At 44.1% G+C, this 18,820-nt stretch overlaps 1 protein-coding gene and 1 pseudogene across 9 annotated transcripts in view; one reads left to right on the forward strand and one right to left on the reverse strand.

The window, feature by feature from the left end:
• PPP2R5C (protein phosphatase 2 regulatory subunit B'gamma) overlaps positions 1 to 18,820 on the forward strand; it is a 144,427-nt gene that overhangs the window by 86,936 nt on the left and 38,671 nt on the right. For all 9 annotated transcript variants that reach the window (XM_065906868.1, XM_065906861.1, XM_065906864.1 and 6 more), the window contains one exon: positions 2,995 to 3,194. In XM_065906868.1, the coding sequence (XP_065762940.1) occupies positions 3,126 to 3,194 (69 nt within the window). In that variant the 5' untranslated portion in view covers positions 2,995 to 3,125. The remainder of the gene's footprint in view (positions 1 to 2,994; positions 3,195 to 18,820) is intronic.
• Positions 7,956 to 8,252, reverse strand: LOC136146881 (NADH dehydrogenase [ubiquinone] 1 beta subcomplex subunit 3 pseudogene; annotated as a pseudogene).

The following is an 18,820-nucleotide window of genomic DNA, read 5'->3' on the forward strand; positions in this document are numbered from 1 at the left end:
ACTACTGAAGACTTTTAAAATATGCTGACCAACAAGAACCTAAATTAACCTGCATTCAGAAAGCACAGGAGGGGCTTAACTGGTGGTCCGGTGGTTAAGAGTCCACCTTGCAATGCAGAGGACACGAGCTCAACCCCTGGGCAGAGGTCGGGGAACTAAGCTCCCATAATGCCACGGGGCAGCGGAGCCCGCGGACCACAGCTGGAGAGCCCGCGTGCCACGCCAAGACCCGGCGCAGCCGAATAAACAGTGAACATGAGGAGATAGCTGATGGGGCTGTGGGTGCAGTATTTTTTTTACTTATTTTGATTGGTCTAATATAGTTTTTTTAAAAAACAATAAAGTTGTAAATGTTAGCCAAATGAGGTTTTAAAACACGAGTTCATGAGATTATGCTCACAAACTTTAAATAAACTGTAAACAAAAATATTTAATACAGTAAAGACTGAAGGCAGGAGGTGAAGGGGACGGCAGAGGATGAGATGGTTGGATGGCATCACCGACTCAATGGACGTGAGTTTGAGTAAACTCCGGGAGTTGGTGATGGACAGGGAGGCCTGGCGTGCTGCAGTCCGTGGGGTCGCAAAGAGCCAGACACGACTGAGCGACTGAACTGAACTGAACACCTTAGCTATCTGGAACCCTGGAAGAATTGAGAATTTCAGCAAGTTGAGATTTTCTTGTTTTTTAAGAAGGATTTTTATAAGTAGAAATTTTATGAAGAAAACAGATTTTACCCTGCTCCTCCTTCTTACTGCAATAGGTTTGTTCCAGTGTTCTGGCGACAGCTGAGTCGTCATCAGGTAGTTTTTAGGGGTAAATATGGACTTCTCGGTGCTCTACTGTGTGAGAAAGCCTGAAGATTCCACGTACATGAGCTGTAACTATGAAATGCGCTCATTCAAGGTGTTTCTGGCAAAGTGGAGGGTGAGTACAGGTGTGGAATTGAGTGAGGACTGAAGTTAAGCTCGGAGGTCATTCAGAAAATGAAGCTTTTCACTGAAAAGAGCTGGATATTTGATTGTAAAGAGACCATAGACATTGTAGTGACTATTAGCTATTTCAGTGATTCGGCCACCGCGACTCAGAATGTCTGTGGTCATAGTTCTGTCCCTCGGTCCTGAGTATCCTTCAGGCAGCACCCCCTCACCTCCTGGACTGGCTGTGCAGTCTGGGGACTCGGGGAGCTTCCCGGGAAGTGGGGGGCCGTGCTGAGCGCCTGCTGGTTGCAGGGTTCCCCACGGGGCACTGGGGGGTACAGAGAACCAGGGGGCAGTCACCTGGCACCTGCTCTCAGAAAGCAGCCCAGGGCAGGGGGAGGAAATGCCCACCTAGGGAGCTGACCATTCAAGGCAGGGGGAGCTCCATGATGACCCAGGAGTGCGTCCTGTCTGACCAGGAGGTAAGGAGGCCCAAGCAAGAACCCCAAACAGAGGGGCAGCTGGTGGAGGAAAGGGAGGTGAGGTGGGTTGGGGGAGCTGATGAGGAGAGAGGTGGGTGGAAGCAGGGAAGCCCGGGCCACCTGGGGACCCACTTGAAGTGCCGGCTCCTGTGGGGCGGGGGTCTCAGCAGCTTTGGTCTCAGGACCCTTTGACACCTCTCAGAACTATGTAGGACCCAGAGAGCTTCTGTTTATGCAGGCCTAACTACTGATATTGACCACATTAAAAATTAAACCAGAGAGGGTGGTATCATTTTCTACTTTTGTAAGTCCTTTAATGTCTGACTTACTAGGAGAGAGCCGGATTCTCCGGCCTGCCTCTGCATTCAGCCTGTTGCCATGTTTTGGTTGAAACAATGCAGGAAGACACGAGATTGCGAAGAGAGGAGCTTTTCAGATCGTTATGGACATCTTCTTTGATACCACAGCAAAAAGCAACCAGTGAGAGGTTTCTTGAAGGAATCTGCAGCATGGAATCTGAAACCACAGTAATAGGCTCCTGTACACCTTATCAAATTAAGACCCAGTGGGCTGTTTCGCCCTCTGAATGGCTATTTTGTCCTTGACCAACAGTGTAACACCAGTGTGATCTTGTGGAAAATCTTGGTTCACTGTGTCACCAGATCTTGGACACATTTCAGTCAATGTGTTGATAGACCTGTTTGTTAATATCCCCGCCGATCTCCTCTTCACCCCTGAAAGCTGTCACACTCACACGGGCAGATCGGGGCTTTCCAATACCTCCCAAAACGTCACATGGAGCTCCATCACTTCCCAGTCCTACACTGACCCTCCGTGCCTGCGTCTCGTTTCTGCTGTATCATTGTAAAGATTACGTGAGAAAACTATGTGTGATGTGTATAAAGCGTTCAGTGTGACCCCTGGCCCCGGTGAGCACTCCCTCCGTAATACCGTTACTGTTTGTGGTGTTTCTGTTGCTGTCGTCGTGTATGACACGTGTTGGCCGTCGCCCACACTGACAGAGGATACGGGGCCCCCGGGTGGGTGGAGACCCCCACTGTGTGCATGGAGCAGCTCGTGTGGGCCAGCTTGCTGCTGGCCGGCTGGCCGAGGGACGGCCGCCACGCCCTCCACCATAGATCCATAGCAGCGGCGGCCCGAGGGGGCCCCCACCCGCCCTGTGGCTGCTGACCTGCCGTGTGCAGCTGTCCCGCGGCGCCCCCTCCCCACCCTGGAGCTGGGGTCTGCCTCCTGTTACGCTGCCGGCATGTGACACGGCGGCAGTGTCACGTTTGTTGAATGAAAGCACTTCATGAGAAAGAATTTTATTTTCAACAGTACTCTGCACATGGCTTCGGAGAGTTAAGAAACACAGAAACTTTGTCATGGGAAGCTGTGATCTGAGCAGCGAACAGCTGATTTTTTCCTTCCCTTGTCTTTAAGGAATGTATAACCTCTATTCACTCCCACCCCATCTCTTGTTTCTCGAATCTCTATTAATTGAAAAGTTGTAGAAAACTTAAAAGCACGCCACAGTAATTCTGGGGTAAGCGTTGTTGCAATCGATAATACTTTGCTCTCTCCTTTTTCAGATGTTCCTCCTGCTGATCAAGAGAAGCTTTTTATCCAGAAGTTACGTCAATGTTGTGTCCTCTTTGACTTTGTTTCCGATCCGCTCAGTGACCTAAAGTGGAAGGAAGTAAAACGAGCTGCTTTAAGTGAAATGGTAGAATATATCACCCATAATCGGAATGTGATCACAGAGCCTCTTTACCCAGAGGTAGTCCATATGGTAAGTAAGTGCCGTCTGACCAGCGTGCCCAACCCTCGGTGACAAACTGACCTCTAACTTAGAATATGCTGAGACCTTTAAGCCTAACATGACATTTGCTACCCAAAAAAATCCTCCTGTTCAAAAATGTGTCCTGGCACCTGGGAGAATGAACATCTTCCCTAACGCCTTGCCCTAGACTGCAGTGAGGGAACTCGAAGGACCGCTGTGCCCTGCGTGTGTTAACTTCACCTGATCCTCACGGCCACCACGTGGGGTAGAAATGTCAGAACTTTCGTTTTTTTCTTAACTGTCTTACCCTCTTTAACAGTGCCTATGCATAATTCAGAAGTAAGCGTGTGGTCCACACATGGGCAGGAAAATGCTGATGGTTGGAAGGAGGTAAAATAGTGGTGGGGCCAAGCTGGAGTCAGGACAGTCCACCCTGGTTGACTGGTTCCCCGTTGGTTCCATTTGACCCCCAAATCCCTGTCTTCAGTCTCAGGCTGTCCAGCCCATTTCTAGGTCCTTTGCAGGTCCCGCTGTGACCTCAGTCAGTACCATCTAGAAACATTTCATGTGATACCATTTTTAAAACTCTGATGTTTGATGCCGAACTCCAGTTTCCTGTTGAGTTTTTTTTTTTTTTTTCATTTATTTTTATTAGTTGGAGGATCTGTTGAGTTTTTTTGAATTGTTGTTATTTTATCTGTCTTTGACATATTACTCCTTGGTAACTAAGGAATCCTTTTGGCTTAATATAAAATTTTAAGTCCTGATTTCCGTTGAACTCTGTAAGTTTCTGATTCTTTTCCCCCAAAGCTATATATTTCAAAATCGACTAGGCTCATTAACCTAAAATATGTTTCTCCTTACATTAGTATGTGTGCTTTGGGAAAGAAGAAATGCAAGTCATGTTCTTTGTGTAGTTCACAGGCTGTTGTATCCGAAGCTGAGATCAACTTGCTTTCTTTATCACAGTTAACTCTTAAGGTCAGACTTTACCAGCCTGTCGTCCGCCTAGGGCTGTGAGGTCCGTTCAGGTTCCGCCCCAGACGCCTGCCTGCAGAACCGTCTCAGGCCTATTGCTGCTCAGTCACTAAGTCGTGCCCGACTCTTGGCAACCCCGTGGACTGCAGCACGCCAGGCCTCCCTGTCCTTCACTATCTCCCGGCAGCCGTATACTGATCAGTAAATTCTGTAAAGCCTCTCTCATTCAGACTAAGGAAAATCAGGGAATGTCTTTTTCTGTCCTTAATTTCCACTCTCAGTTACTATGGAAGGGCCTCCCAAACCCCAGAATCACAAAGAGAAATCTCTAATATTTTCTAACACTCTGATAATTCTCTTGTTCACAAGATGTTCTGCAGTCCTCTGGAACTTTTTTTTTTTTTAATGTCTCAGGGTAAGGATGTAACTGTGTCTTCTAAAATGAATGAAAAACCATTAGTCCCTACATCGTGTGATGAATATCCTCCTTTCTCCATTGACTGTAAATGCTGCTTTACTGTATATTAAGCGTATTCTGTTTTTGAATTAAGTGTATACATATGTCACCTATTATATTTATAAACACTCAATTTATTCTGTTTTAAGTGACCTGTGTGGAAGCTTCTTCTGTTTGGACGGGGCCTGGGCTGCCGGCAGCCCCTGAGTCCCGCTCTCTCCCCAGGAGGGAGGGGTCCGCAGAGGGCATCAAGGCCCAGGCTGGCCGGGTGTGGGCTGGATGTCTGCACTGCCCGCGGGCCCCCGTCTCTCCTGGGTCTTTCACCGAGGTGGCGTGTTACCAGAACCACTCAGCATGCCTCAAGCTCTTGAGACTTGTTTCAGATGAAACGATCGTTGCTTCCTGCCTCTCTGTTAAAACCGTGTCCTAATAACCAGCCTCTCCCGCCGTCTTAGCTTTGTTCCCCACCCGGCAATGCAGGCCATCTTCAGAGTCCTGGGCATCTTGCCTCTGGTGCACATAGCAGACACTTGCTGAGCATCCCCTGAGCACGTTTTTAGATAAGGAAGTAAGAGTGGTGAGCAAGACGTGCACCCTCCCAGAGCCAGGATCAGTCACATGTCGTTTTTGGTTAAGGTGAGGCCGTGAAAGAAGGGGAAGCGGGGAGAGGGGAGAGTTGCAAGACCGCCCACGTGGTGGGAAGAAGGCACAGAGAGGAACCTGCTAGGAGGGGAGTTAGGTGGTCCCCCGAAGGTGCGCGCAAGGAGGCGCTTTTCCGTGTCCCCGAGAACAGGGACGGTCAGTCTGTCCTCTCTGCTGCGGCGAGGGCAGGAGAGCGCAGCCGCCCCTTCCCTCGAGGAACATGAGGGGAGGGGCAGGCGGGGTTTGTGCCTCGTAGACGGAGGGCACTGGGGAAGGATACAGTGCAAGAGTGTGTGGGGACGGTACCCGGCAGCATTTCTGACCGACTCAGAAGTAGAGCGGGTGCAGGATCCAAGAGCTGACGGAAGGCCTCCACCGCGCAGTGCCTGGACCTGGCCGGGCAGGTGGAGTAGTGGGCCCCTTCCTGGTGGCCCATGGAATCTTAGTTCCCTAACCAGGGATCGAACCCATGAACCTGCAGTGGAAACACGGAGTCTTCACCACTGGACTCCAAAGGGAGTCCCTGTCGTAGTATTTTTGCAGACATTTATTCCCACTGACTTTAAAGAATCCACAGCTCTAGAGATGTTGCACTCTTTATGCTTACTTCTTTTAAATACGTTGCCTGTTACATTGGGCTGCTGTATTTTTTAACAGATTTATTGACAGGTAATTCATAAGTACAGTCCACCCCTTTAAGATGTACAATTCAGTTTAGTCTGTTGACAGGATTGTACAGGCATCAGCACATGGAATTTTATAATATTTTCCTCCCCCTAAAAAACATCCCATACCCATTAACAGTTACTGCCACTCTTCCTAACTCCCCACCCCTGCCCCTGGTAACTGCTTAGCTATTTTCTGCCTCTGTAGATTTGGCTAACCTGGATATTTCTTAGAAATGGCATTATACAGTACGCGACCTTCTTTTACTTTACGTAATGTTTTCACGTTTCATCCATGTTGTAGCGTGTGTCAGAACTTCTTTTTATTGCTGAATAATATTCCATAATAATAATATTCCACAAGAATATATACCCCACATCTTACTTATCCGTTTATCCATTGATGGACATCTGTGTCATTTCTGCTACTTGGCCGTTGTGAATAATGCCCCTGTGAGCACTCACATGCAGTCTTCTGTGCACATACATGTTTTCATTTCTCTTGCGTGTTTACCCAGGAGAGGAACTGCTCGGTCCATGCTAACACTGTGTTTAGCAGTTTGGAGAGCTGCCAGACTGCTTTCCAAAGCAGCAGCCCTGTTTCACGTTCCCAGCAGCAGGGTATGAGCGCTTCAGTTTCCCCACCTCTCCCGTACTTGTTACCGTCCGTCTGTTTGATGGTGGCCATCCTGGTAGGTGTGAGCTAGGATCTCACTGTCGTTCCGGTTTGTGCTTCCCTCTTGGCTAATGACGTTTAGCACTTCTCTTGTGTACTGTGTCTTTTTATGCGTCATTTAACAGAAATTAAATGAACCTTATAGATCATCAAGAAATTAACAGAACCTTATAGATCAAGCTTGACCTTTATTTTCCAGATTAAAATAGCTTAGGTTCAGGGAGAGGAGGATGAAAAGGGAGCAATACCCAGGGGGATGTTCCTGGGGTCTAGATTCTTGGGTTAAATTACAAAAATTCCATTATCTCAATATTTAAGCCATTTTTAAAATATAGTCAGCCATCTGGTGTTTAATTAAGTTATCTAATGAATCTGTTTTTCAGGCGTTGGCATTTTTCTCAAGCAAAATCAAGTTAATAGCATAGCCTGTTCTTTCACAGAATACCATTTATACTTGAACGACTAACAAAAAGGTTATTCAGACTTGGGTTTTCAGGGAGCATTTTCTCACAAAGTAAAATGAAAATGTCACTTTAAGGAAGATAAGATAACTGATGATGTTTATTGTCAATGATTAAAATTTGAGCATTCAAAAAGAAAATTCAAGCTCTCAGGAGAAATTTTGAATTTTGGAAGATTTGTATCTGCCAATGCAGACTTCAGCTTCCCAGTGCTGCAAGTCGTCCTGCTGAGACTGGTGTCATTACCAATGAGCGGGATCCTTAATATACACAGTGAAAGGGACTAGACATTGTGGTGCCGCCACAGTCCTGTGAATATAAGGAAAATAATCAAATTGTCCGTTTTAAAGGGGTGGATTGTATGATATGTGAATATCTCAATAAATCTGTTTTTAAAAAGCATGGCAGTTCAGTCTAATAGGCAATTTGTTTGCAATACATTAATACACATAATTCAGTGAGACCAGTATTTTCCAAATGACGAACAGATGATGTTATCAAATCATTCATTGGCCGGAGAGCTATTCAAAGTGCAAGACACATCACAGGGTTGTCAGGAATTAGAGACCCTCACTGACAAGATTTAGGATTCCACAGAATAGGTAACTTTAGTGCACTGCCACTTGTCAAGTTTTGGTAAAGTATCAAAGAAGTCTACGATTATCTAGAAGAGCTATTGATCACCCCTCACTTTTCCAACTACCTATATGCTGGAGACAGGTTTTTCTCCCTGTATTTCAACCAAATGAACATTCTGAGCATAGCAGATATAAGAATTCAGCTCTTTGTGCTTTTTGTGTTTTTTTTTTAATTAAACCAAACGTAAAGAGGTTTTCAAAAATGTGAAACAGTGCCACTTAAGACTTTAAAAGATATTTCCAGGTATTATCTTCAGTGATGTTTCTTATCTTTTTTCTGGGTCTCCAGGTAATATTCAGCCCCTAATGCTACCACAAATGCAGCAAATCCCCACGTGAATCCTTTTAATAATGCTCCAACAAAGGAAGCATTTTTTGCGAAGCCACCCATGTATCTCCAAGCTTCCTTGCGGCCCCATCGATCCCTTAGTCCTTGTTCAGCCAGTTTCTCCTGGACAGTGCTTAATGGTGTCCCTTCTGTCTTCCACCATTTATAATCTGGAAGTTCCATTTTACTAGGACCGTGTTCATGTCCAAGCCCATGGGCCATGTCTGAGAGCAGTCTGACCTCTCAGGACCCTCCTGTACCTCTTTTCTCACCGAATTTGTTTTAGGAAATATTTTTATTTAACATGAGTTGTTTTATGAAATAATTAGTTGTTTTGAAAAAAAGTAGTTATTTTTATAAATGTATTTATATTGACATAATGAGTTTATTATTTTTTAATGAGCAAGTATTTTTTTTATTTCTCTGCTTTAATTTCTAATACAGTCAACATCCATAGACAGAACTCTCATAAACAAAAGTTCTTTGGATCCTCAATAACTTTTAGGAGTTTAAAGGGGTTCTGAGACCAAAAGCTGTGAGAACCACTCCTCTCAAGCTCTGCCAGCACAGCCTGGGAGCGGCTCAAACGTTTCCTGGGTCACCCCGCTGTTTGCCAGCGTCTCCGGGTCACCCGGTCTGCCTGCCCCGCCCCGAGATTAAGCCTTCCTGTGCTGCCTGTGACAACTCGACCTCCGCCGGGGCTGTCAGCTCTGGAGAAAACGGCTTGCAGTGCCCCGGCAAGCCTTCTAAAATTCCTTGCAAGTCCTGCTCAGAGCTCAGTGACCCTCACTGGACAGTTTCCTGCCAAGGCAAGGGCACTGAGGCTAGTCTTAGTCACAGATGAATGTGGCCTGCAGGTCGGAAAAGGAGTTGTTTTGGTCACCGGTTGAGTGGAGTGGCTGGCTCAGAAGTGCTTCACATCAAGGTAGACCTCTCTGGAATCACCCACCTCTGTGGGGCTGGATTTCCGTAGAAGTCAGTGGATCAGATGCAGGAGTGCCCTTCCGCTGTCCGCCCTGACTGTCTCAGAGACAGACTGTGTTCTAGAGGAGTGCAGAGCCAACTGTTAATAGTAGCTGCCTCTGCATGGTGTGTTTATGTGGATTGTCCCCTTTTACTGTATTTTTGTAATTTTAAAAATTTCATATGATCATGTATCTCATTTGCCATCATCAAAAATCAGTAAATATGTTTTTCTTTAAAAAGAAAAAGAACCCCTCCTGGTGTGTGGTGCTGTCCTTACGGGATCCATGTTGAGTTTCCAGGGGAAATGAGTTCATCCCCATGTTTTAATCTGTACTGCTTGTCAGTGACGAGATGGTGCCTTGCAAGTTTTCTTTTATGCTTGGGGTTCAAGTCAGTATTTTCTAATAAGAGCAGAGGGTTTCTCTCTGGTCCTTACAGGAGCTTTCATGCCTAGATCCCCTTGGTGATTGTCTTGTGCTCCAGTTAAGGATTGATGTTAGACACTCTCCTTCCGTTTTTATATCTGATGTTTACAGTGTGTTCTGGAAAGTTTTGTGTGTTGTAAGGGTAAAGATAGTTTGCAAATGAGAGGGGAAAGGGTGTTTTGAAAGGAGGTGGTATATTAAAAATGAAGCTTCAGTAGTCCGAAGTTTTCTTTAGGGTGGTGATTTAAACCACCAGTTCAGTTCAGTCGCTCAGTCATGTCCAATTCTTTGTGACCCCATGAACTGCAGCACACCAGGCCCCCCTTTCCATCACCAACTCCCGGAGCCTACCCAAACTCATGTCCATTGAGTTGGTGATGCCATCCAACCATCTCATCCTCTGTTGTCCCCTTCCCCTCCTACCCTCAATCCCTCCCAGCATCAGGGTCTTTCAAATGAGTCAGCTCTTCGCATCAGGTGGCCAAAGTACTGGAGTTTCAGCTTCAGCACCAGTCCTTCCAGTGAACAATGCATCCCCCGTTTTGCTTAGTTGCTTTTGTTTTACCAGAGTCACAGTAACACAGGGGTGAAGAAGCGCTTTCGTCAGAGATGAGCCAAGGGGAGATGAAAGCAACAAGCGCTTATTGAAACCCAGAGAATGCCTGTTCTACCTTAAATATCAGTGAGCCGTTTCTTGGAGATTGGTTCTTATTTTGAGAGAATTACCCTTTGTTTGGTTGGATGTTTTAAAATTATTTTTAAATGTGTGCTTATTTTAAATAAGTGAAATAAATACAAAAAGAAAAAAAAAGTTAATCTTTGTCTTTACTCCACGCTTTCGCAGTTCTACCTAAACCCACCCCTACCTCCAGCCAACCAACTTATATGTACCTTTTTTTCCCAAAAGACTGCTAAGAAATTTTGGGAGATGATGGATACGTTTATCATCTTGCATGATCATTTCATGGGTGTATGCAGATGTTAAATGTATCAAATTGTACAGTTATGTACAGTTACATGTGTCAGTTGTACCTCACAAAAGCAGGAGTTTTTTAAGCTCCTAAATTGATAGCTATTTCTTTTGATCTAGGAGCCCAGTGAAGAAGTTATGAAGACGCTAAGGGCATTGTGAACCAAGAAGGTTTGAGAACGTAGAACCTAGTCAATATCTTTCTGTAACGTTTTTAAATTAATTTTAAATTTCCATATGGCAAAATTAACTTTTTAGTGAAGAATTCTCTGAGATCGGACAAACATGTATAGTCGTGTAACCACTCAGGATAGAGAACAGTTTTATTGCCCTCCAAAAAAGCACTGCGCGCTACTCCTTTGAAATCAGACCTTCCCCTTGTCCGTTGCCTCTGGCGGCCACTAATCTATCCCCCGACTGGCCTCTTGCAGAATGTCATATAAATGGACTTGGGCAGTCTGTTGCCTTTTGAGTCTAGTTCCTTTAACTTAGCATAGCTCATTTGATGTTATGTTTGAGCACATAGGCATGGGATTGATTGCTGGGTCATATCGTTAAGTATTTGTTTAACTTTCTAAGAAACTGCCAAGCTGTTCTCCAAGGTAAAGGTGCCATTTTTTGTGCTCCCACCAGTCACATGTAGTAGTTCCAGTTGCTCCACCTGCTCGTCAGCACTTGGGATCTCCAGTCCTTTTATCTTATTTTGACTTTAAGCTGCAATTCCTTGGTGCTGAGCATTTGTTCCTGTTTGTTTGCATATCTTCCTTGGGAAAGTGTGTGTTCGTATCATTGGCCCATTTTTTTCATTGGATTGTTTTCTTATTATTGAGTTTGAGACTTCTTTACATATTCTGGTTACAAATGCTTTTCCAGATACGTGATTTGTAAATCCTTTCTTTCAGTTTGCGGCTTGTCTTTTTATGTTAACAGCGTCTTTTACAGAGTTTTTCATTTTAGATGAAGTCTAATTTATGATTTGTCTCTTTTACGGATAGTGCTTTTGGTGTCATGTGTAAGAAGTCTTTGCCCCACCCAAACTCAAAAAATTTTCTCCTAAACATTCCTACTTTCACATTTAAATCTATGATCCATTTTCTCTGAGGCTCATTTTTTGGCCTATGTATGTACAAGTATTTGTTGAAGAGAATAACCATTCTCCATTGAATTCCTTTCCTCCTTTTTGATATAGTCATTCAAAAATTGGCTGTATCTGTGAGTCTGTTTCCGGACCCTGTATTCTCATCCACTGATCTAAGGATCGGCTCACCTATACCATACTATCTTCGTGATTGTGAAAAGTGATAGTGTTAGTCGTTCAGTTGTGTCCGAATCGTTGTGTCCCCATGGATTATAACCTGCCAGACTCCTCTGTCCATGGAATGGTCCAGGCAAGAACACTGGAGTGGGTGGCCACTCCCTTCTCCAGGGGATCTTCCCGACCCAGGGATTAAACCCAGATCTCCTGCATTGCAGATTCTTTACCATCTGAGCTACCAGGGAAGTCCATTAACTTTGTATTAAATGTTGAGATCAGGTCACATGAATGCTCCAACCTTTTAATTCTTTTTCAAATTGTTTGGCTTTTCTAGTTATTTTATCTCTCCAAATCAATTTTAGAATCAACTTGTCTTTATTTACAAAATATCTTTCAAGGGCTTTAATTAGAGTTGTATTGAATACGTACATTTGGAGAGAATTTATATCTTAACAATATTGAACCTTTCAGTCCATGAACACAGAATATCTCCCCATTTTGGTCATCTTTGTAATTTAAAGCATGTAGATTCCCCTGTATTTTTTTTAAACTCATAAATATAAGTATTTAATTTTTGGTGCTATTGTAATTGGAGTTTTTTATTTTCTATTTCTCTTTCTTGCAGTTGCATCAAGTGCTTCATGTTATTCAGTGCATAAGTATTAGTATTATTTGTTAATTAAATTGTCCTTTATAACTGTAAAATGATTCTTTTATCACTAGTAATATTATTTTCTCCAAAACCTGCTTTGTATGTTAGTATATCCCCTCCAACTCTCTCTTGACTAGGTTTACCATGGTAAATCTTTTTCTTTCCTTTTACTTTTGACCAATTTGTATCTTTATATTTAAAGTGGACTTATCCTAGACAGTATATGGTTGAGTCTTATACTTTTATTCAGTCAAACAATATCTGCATTTTGATTAGGGTAGTCAGACCCTTAACTTTCATTGCGAGTATTGATATTGTTGGGTTTAAATCTACCATTTTGCTATATTTTTTCCCTATTTATTCTATCTGGGTTTTGTTCCCTTTTCCTCTTTTTCTGCTTTCTTTTTGACCAATTGAATATTTTTTGTGATTACATTTTATCTCTTTTGTTAACTTTTAAACTATCACTGTTTTTGTAAAAAAATTTGTTTTGCAATTTATTTTTGTCTGTGCTGGGTCTTCGTTGCTTTGTGAGAGCTTTCTCTAGCTGCAGCAAGTAGGGGCTACTTGCATGGGCTTCTCGTTGTAGGGGCTTCTCTTATGGAGGTTATGCTCTAGGCATGGGCTTCAATAGTTGCAACATTCAGGCCCCAACATTCAGGATGTGGTAGTTGCGGCTCATGGGCTCTAGAGCATGGACGAGTATTTGTGGTTCATGCACGTAGTTGCTCCACAGCACGTGGAATCTTTCCGGACCAGGGGCCAAACCCATGTCCTCTGATTGGCAGGCAGATTCTTATCCACTGCACCACCAGGGAAGTCCTAAACTATGACTATTGTTTGACCTCATGTATTTAGCTTTTCTAGAATGCATCTTTAACTTGTCACAGTTAGCCTTTAGTGACTGTGCGCCGTGTCATGTAAATGTGTTTACAGCGGCAGACTTCCGTTTCTTCTCCCGTCTTCCTGCTCTTGTTGCCATGCATCTTCTCCGTATGCTATAAACCCCACAGTATATTATTTTTAGGAAACAGTTTTATTTTTAAAGAGATTTAAATAATTGTTAAACCCTCTTATACTTACCCAGATAGTTACCATTTTCAGTATTCATCATGCCAATATCCATCTGATACCAGTTTTCTTCTGCTTGAAGGACTTTCTTTTTTTTCTTTTTTTTTTTTTTTTTTGAAGGACTTTCTTAAATTTCTCTTGTAGTAGACGTCTGTTGTTGTTTAGTCGCTAAGATGTATCTGACTCTTTGCAACCCCATAGGGACTATAGCCCACCAGGCTCCTCTGTCCATGGGATTTCCCAGGCAAGAATACTGGAGTGGGTTGCCTTTTCCTTCTCCAGGGGATCTTCCCAACCCAGGGATCGAACCCGCGTCTCCTGCTTGGCAGGTGGATTCTTTACCTCTGAAATCTGTGCTGTGCTGTGGGTAGTCGTTCAGTTGTGTCTGATTCTTTGCGACTCCACGGACGGTAGCCTGCCAGGATCCTCTGTTCATCAGGATTCTCCAGACAAGAGTACTGGAGTGGGTTGCCATGCCCTCCTCCAGGGGATCTTTCCAACCCAGGAATCGAACCGCAGCCCTCTGCTATGCAGGTGGATTCTTTACCAGCTGAGCTATCAGGAAAGCCCACCACTGAGGTCTACCAGTGATCAATTCTTCTAGCGTTTATTTGCCTGAAAAAGTCATTCTCTTGCATTTGATTTTGAAGGATATGCAGGCATACCTCATTTTATTGTGCTTCATTTTATTACAGTTTGTATGTACTGTGTTTTGACAAATTGAGATTTGTGGCAGTCCCGTGACAGGCAATTCTGTCGGCACCGTTTTTCCAACCATTTTGCTCACTGTGTCTCTGTGTCACATTTTGGTAATTCTCAAAATACTTCAAACCCTCCAACAGCAAAAAGATTATGACTCTCTGAAGGCTCAGATAATGGCTAGCATTTTTAGACATAAGGCTATTGTACACTTAATATACTGTAATACGGTTTCAATATAACTTTTATAGGCACTGGGAAACCAACAACTTTGTGTGACTAGCTTTATTTTGACATTGACTTTATTGCAGTGCTCTGGAGCTGAACCCACAATACCTCTGGTGGGTGTAGAGCCGCAGGTCAGAGTTTAAGCCTTTCAAAGTTTTGCCCCACTCTCTTCTTGCTTGCATTGTTTGTCATGAGAAGTCTGCTGCCTTTCCTGTCTCTGTTCCTTTGAACCTCGTGTGTCTTTTTATCCTCTGGCTGCTTTTTAGGATCTTATTCTTTTATTCTTTTTAATCAGGCACCTTGATTACAATGTGCCTTGGTGTAGTTTTCTTCTTTTTCTTGTTTTGGAGTTCATTTATAATTTTTATCAAATTTGGGAAAGTATTTGGTCCTTGTCTCTGCAAACATTTTTTTCTGTCCCCCTGCACCATAATCCTTTAGAGACTCCAATAAACGTGTATGTTAGGCCTCTGAGGGTTGTCCCACAGCTCAGAGGTGCTCTTTTTCTCTTTAGCATTGTATTTTTTTCCATGTGTTTCATTTGGTGATTCTCTTTGTTGTCTTCAAGTTCAGTAATTTTCTGCAGTGTCTCAGCTTTTTTGTTAATTCCCATCCAGTAAATTTTTCATCTCACATTGTCGTCTTCATTTCATATAGTTTATGTCTTTTCTATATCTTCATGTCTTCACCTAACTTTATAAACATAGAATGTTGTTTTAGCCTTAACTGACCATTGCATCAGTCCCAGGTCAGTTCAATTGATTGGTTTTCCTTCTTGTTATAGATTATATTTTTCATGCTGCTTTATGTGTCTGGTAATTAATTTTTTATTGGATGCCTGACCATGCGGATTTTGTCTTGATGAATATCGCATACTTACTTATTTCTCCTAATGTTCTGGAGCTTTGCTTTGGATGCAGTTAAGTTACTTGCAAACAGTTTGATCCTTTTGATTCTTGCCTTTAAGAGGTGTTAGGAAGGACTAATGAGCTGACCACTGGAAAAGACCTTGATGCTGGGAAAGACTGAAGGCAAAAGGAGAAGGGGGCACCAGAGGATGAGATGGTTGGATGGCATCACCAACTCAGTGGGCAGGAATTTGAGCAACCTCCGAGAGATGGTGAAGGACAGGGCAGCCTGGAGTGCTGCAGTCCACGGGGTCGCAAAGAGTCGGACACAGCTGAGCGACTGAACAACAACAAGGAAGGACTGTAGTCATAGTCACTCTGTGGCTGATTATCCCCTCTGCTGAGATAAGGCCCCTCTGGTTATGAGCCCAGTCCTCTATGAGCTAATGAACTCTTCCAGTCTGGTTGGTGGAACAGGCACTGCTGTTGGCCCTGGGTGAGTACTGGGTCCCTGGTCTTTTCAGGTGTTCTCTTTGCAGGCTCCAATAGTTGAGACACAGATTGCTGGTCAGTCCTCTGCTGAACAGCTTAAAGAGACCTCTGCAGTCCCTGGAGTTGTCTCTGTGCAGCTCTGTCCTCTCTGGGACCCTGCTGCCCTGCAGATCCTAACACCTGTCTGCTGAGCGTCACCTGGGCTCTTTCTGCCCGTGCTGCACCCTGGGAAGTCTGTCGAAGGAGAAAGCTGGGCGTTTGTTTCCCATCTCTCAGGAATCTCTATCTTTCACTGCCTGAAATCCATGCCTTGCAAACCGTTATTCCATATGTTTTAGCTTAGTTTTTTTGGTTGTTTCAGGAGGTATGGCAAATCCCATTTCTGTGACTCTGTCTTGTCAGGAAGTGTAAGTCTCTGCTTCATTTATAATAGATACTCAGTCAGTATGTAACTCCATCCACACAGGTGGTCCAGCAATGATTCTAAAAAATGAACTAATTAAAGGTTATGTGCATAATTTATAATTGTGTGACTGTGTACATCTAGTCAGTGGAGATGGCACGTAGCAAGAAGATGGTTGGTTATGCATACATGACCAGGAGATAAGTACTTTAGCTCCGAAGCTTCCCTTTTCAGTTCATTTCTCTCATGTTGAATGCAGAATACATAGTTTTGCCATTCCAAAGCATTCCTATACTTTATCACAATTTATTGGAAAAAAAGATCAGTATATGTAAAGTGTAAGGATGCTAATGGTAAAGTTTATTTGGTAGCTATATGGTTCTTCACTATGAAACTCAGCTGTTTATCTTTGAGGCTCTTCATAGCAGGATACTGGGGAATACATCGTTCAGAAGCTATGTAAAAGTCACCTTAGGTCCAGAGTAAACAGCTTAGGAGAAGCTTCCAATTGCAGTGTTATCTTTAAATAGCACCAACTGAACTATAAGTATTGCAGATTAGTGGTTATCTTTTGTAAGTAAATGTTCTGTTCTGAAATTCAAAAAATAAAAACTAAAGAATAAATTTATATGCATAACTATAAATGACTAGCATCTTTTCATTTGAAGATGCTATTATACCCTTAATAGTGAAATAGTCATAAAATTAAAATGTATGTTGTTTGAAAACATGAGAGTAAATTTCCTTTATTTAAGTATTCTACAAAGATTTGTATGTATTTATTTCCATAGCTTTAACTTTGATTAGGAACATATTTGATGGTAAGAATAGCCAGCTGGCTGTTCACAGTAAGAGCTCAGCTTGTGGTTCCTTCACTCGGGTGTCTATTTGGAGGTAAAGCTGCATCCTTTGAAAGCAGCTCTCGCTTAGAGGAAGTGGTGATGTCGATTCCTGGAGGAGGGGACCCAACTTCACTTTCCTCCCCTCCCATGTTAATAGAGTGCTCATTCTATGGCACATGAAGCGATAGGCCCTGGAAAACAGTACCGGAGGAAAGACATTAGACCAGGAATTACCCGACCATCCGGTTATATTTGAGACACAGACTGTAAAGAGAGGGGAAGGATGGTGGACGAGCTTGAACTCAGGGCCCGATTTGGGCCTGGGGTCAGGAGAGGTTCCCCTGATGAAATGCCACTGCAGTGGAGAGCTAGGGTTTAATTGGGAAGTTTTCAGTTTCCAGGTAGTTACTTGGTGTTTCTGTTAGTAAGGTGACTGGTCGGTGCTTTTCCCAAAGGACCCACTTGCTCTCAGCAGGTTTTTGAGGCCCCACCAGGTGATGGGCGCTGCGGCAGGCGCTGGAGGGTCAAAGTCAAGCAGACGTTCGCCAGGACGACCCCTGGATTCTGCTGTGAAACCAAACTAATCTCATTTTACAAGTGAGGCAGGGGACGGTTTTTCTCTTTAAGATTGCTACTAGGATTTTTATTATCCACCTAAAAAGTCAATTAGAGTTACTAAGATTGCTTTCAAAGTATGAGTTGCTTTGTGGAGAAGTTACATCTTTGTGGTACGATGTCATCTCACACTGGAGAAGGGAAGGGCCCTTGTTCATTCCGGTATTCTTCAGTGCCTTTCCTAGGGTTTTCATGCTCTGAGGCCTTGTAACTGGATTGTGAGTTCCCAGGCCCTTGGTCATTTTTGTGGCCACATACCCTGGGGTCCACCTGTTAATCATGTTTCCTCATTGCATGTTGGTGGTGAAGAGGCTGTTGCTGTGAGGTGTGTGTTTTTGGTTTTCGTGTGGGTGGTCCAACTGTGAGGGTCTGGCCATTGTCTCTGTTGGTTTTCCCAGTTATATAATTTGCAGTCAAATAACAGCTTTCTGTTTAAAATATAACATGGAAGGCCTCCATTCCTCCCTACCCCTAAAATGTATCTCTTCGCAACATGACCCTCAGAACCTGACCTTCCTATTACAGAAGGAAGGGCTGTAATTTGGCCTCTGGTGGACTCACCTTTATAAATCCTACTGACATGAATAAAACAGAATCAGTAGTGATAGAGAACCCTTGTGGTTTTAAACAGAGAACTGAATAAGCAACCTCTCTTTCCTTGTCTCTGAAATTAGATTATCAGCGTTCCTTTTTGGAGTGTATCCCTTCCTATCTTAAACCTTTATATCGTCTGCTGTACCGCAGGTGGCTCATGGCATGAATATTTTATTACTTCACCCACTGGCGGTGAATACGACAGGTCCAGAAAGCCTGCATGTTACTGCTAAGTGGTGAGACTTTTCCATAAACTCGCTTCTTGAGCCATTTTGGTTTGTGCTTACTCAGTAAATTTAGCAACTGGGAGAAGAGCACCTTCAGGGTCCTTTGAAGGCTGCAAGTAGAAGTGTCGGGAGAGCTGTCACAGCAGGCGCTGCCTCCTGCACGCTCAGTCCATCCGTGTGCGGGGCTGTGCCCGCCTGCGCGTCACGACGTCTGCCGTCGCGTGCCCCGTGCAGAGCAGGGGTTACGGTCTTTCCGCGGGCGAGAAAACCAAGGCTAGAGTAGCCTGCTGCGTCTCGGTCCTGCTCTTGAGTGAGAGGAGGGCCCAGCGAGGCCGCCCCCTGAGGCCACGCTGCCCCTTTCTGTCCAAGACCCGATCCCAGCTGTGTGGGCCCAGATCGCGGTGCACGCGGAGAGGCTGTGGGGAGGTCTGCGTGGTCCGCACGAAGGCTTCTAGACCTGCGGCAGAAACGGGTTCCCGCTGATCTCCGTGGCGTGATGCTGG

The sequence above is a fragment of the Muntiacus reevesi genome, chromosome 15 (genome assembly GCF_963930625.1).
Source record: "Muntiacus reevesi chromosome 15, mMunRee1.1, whole genome shotgun sequence".
In the NCBI taxonomy this organism is placed as follows: Eukaryota; Metazoa; Chordata; class Mammalia; order Artiodactyla; family Cervidae; genus Muntiacus; species Muntiacus reevesi.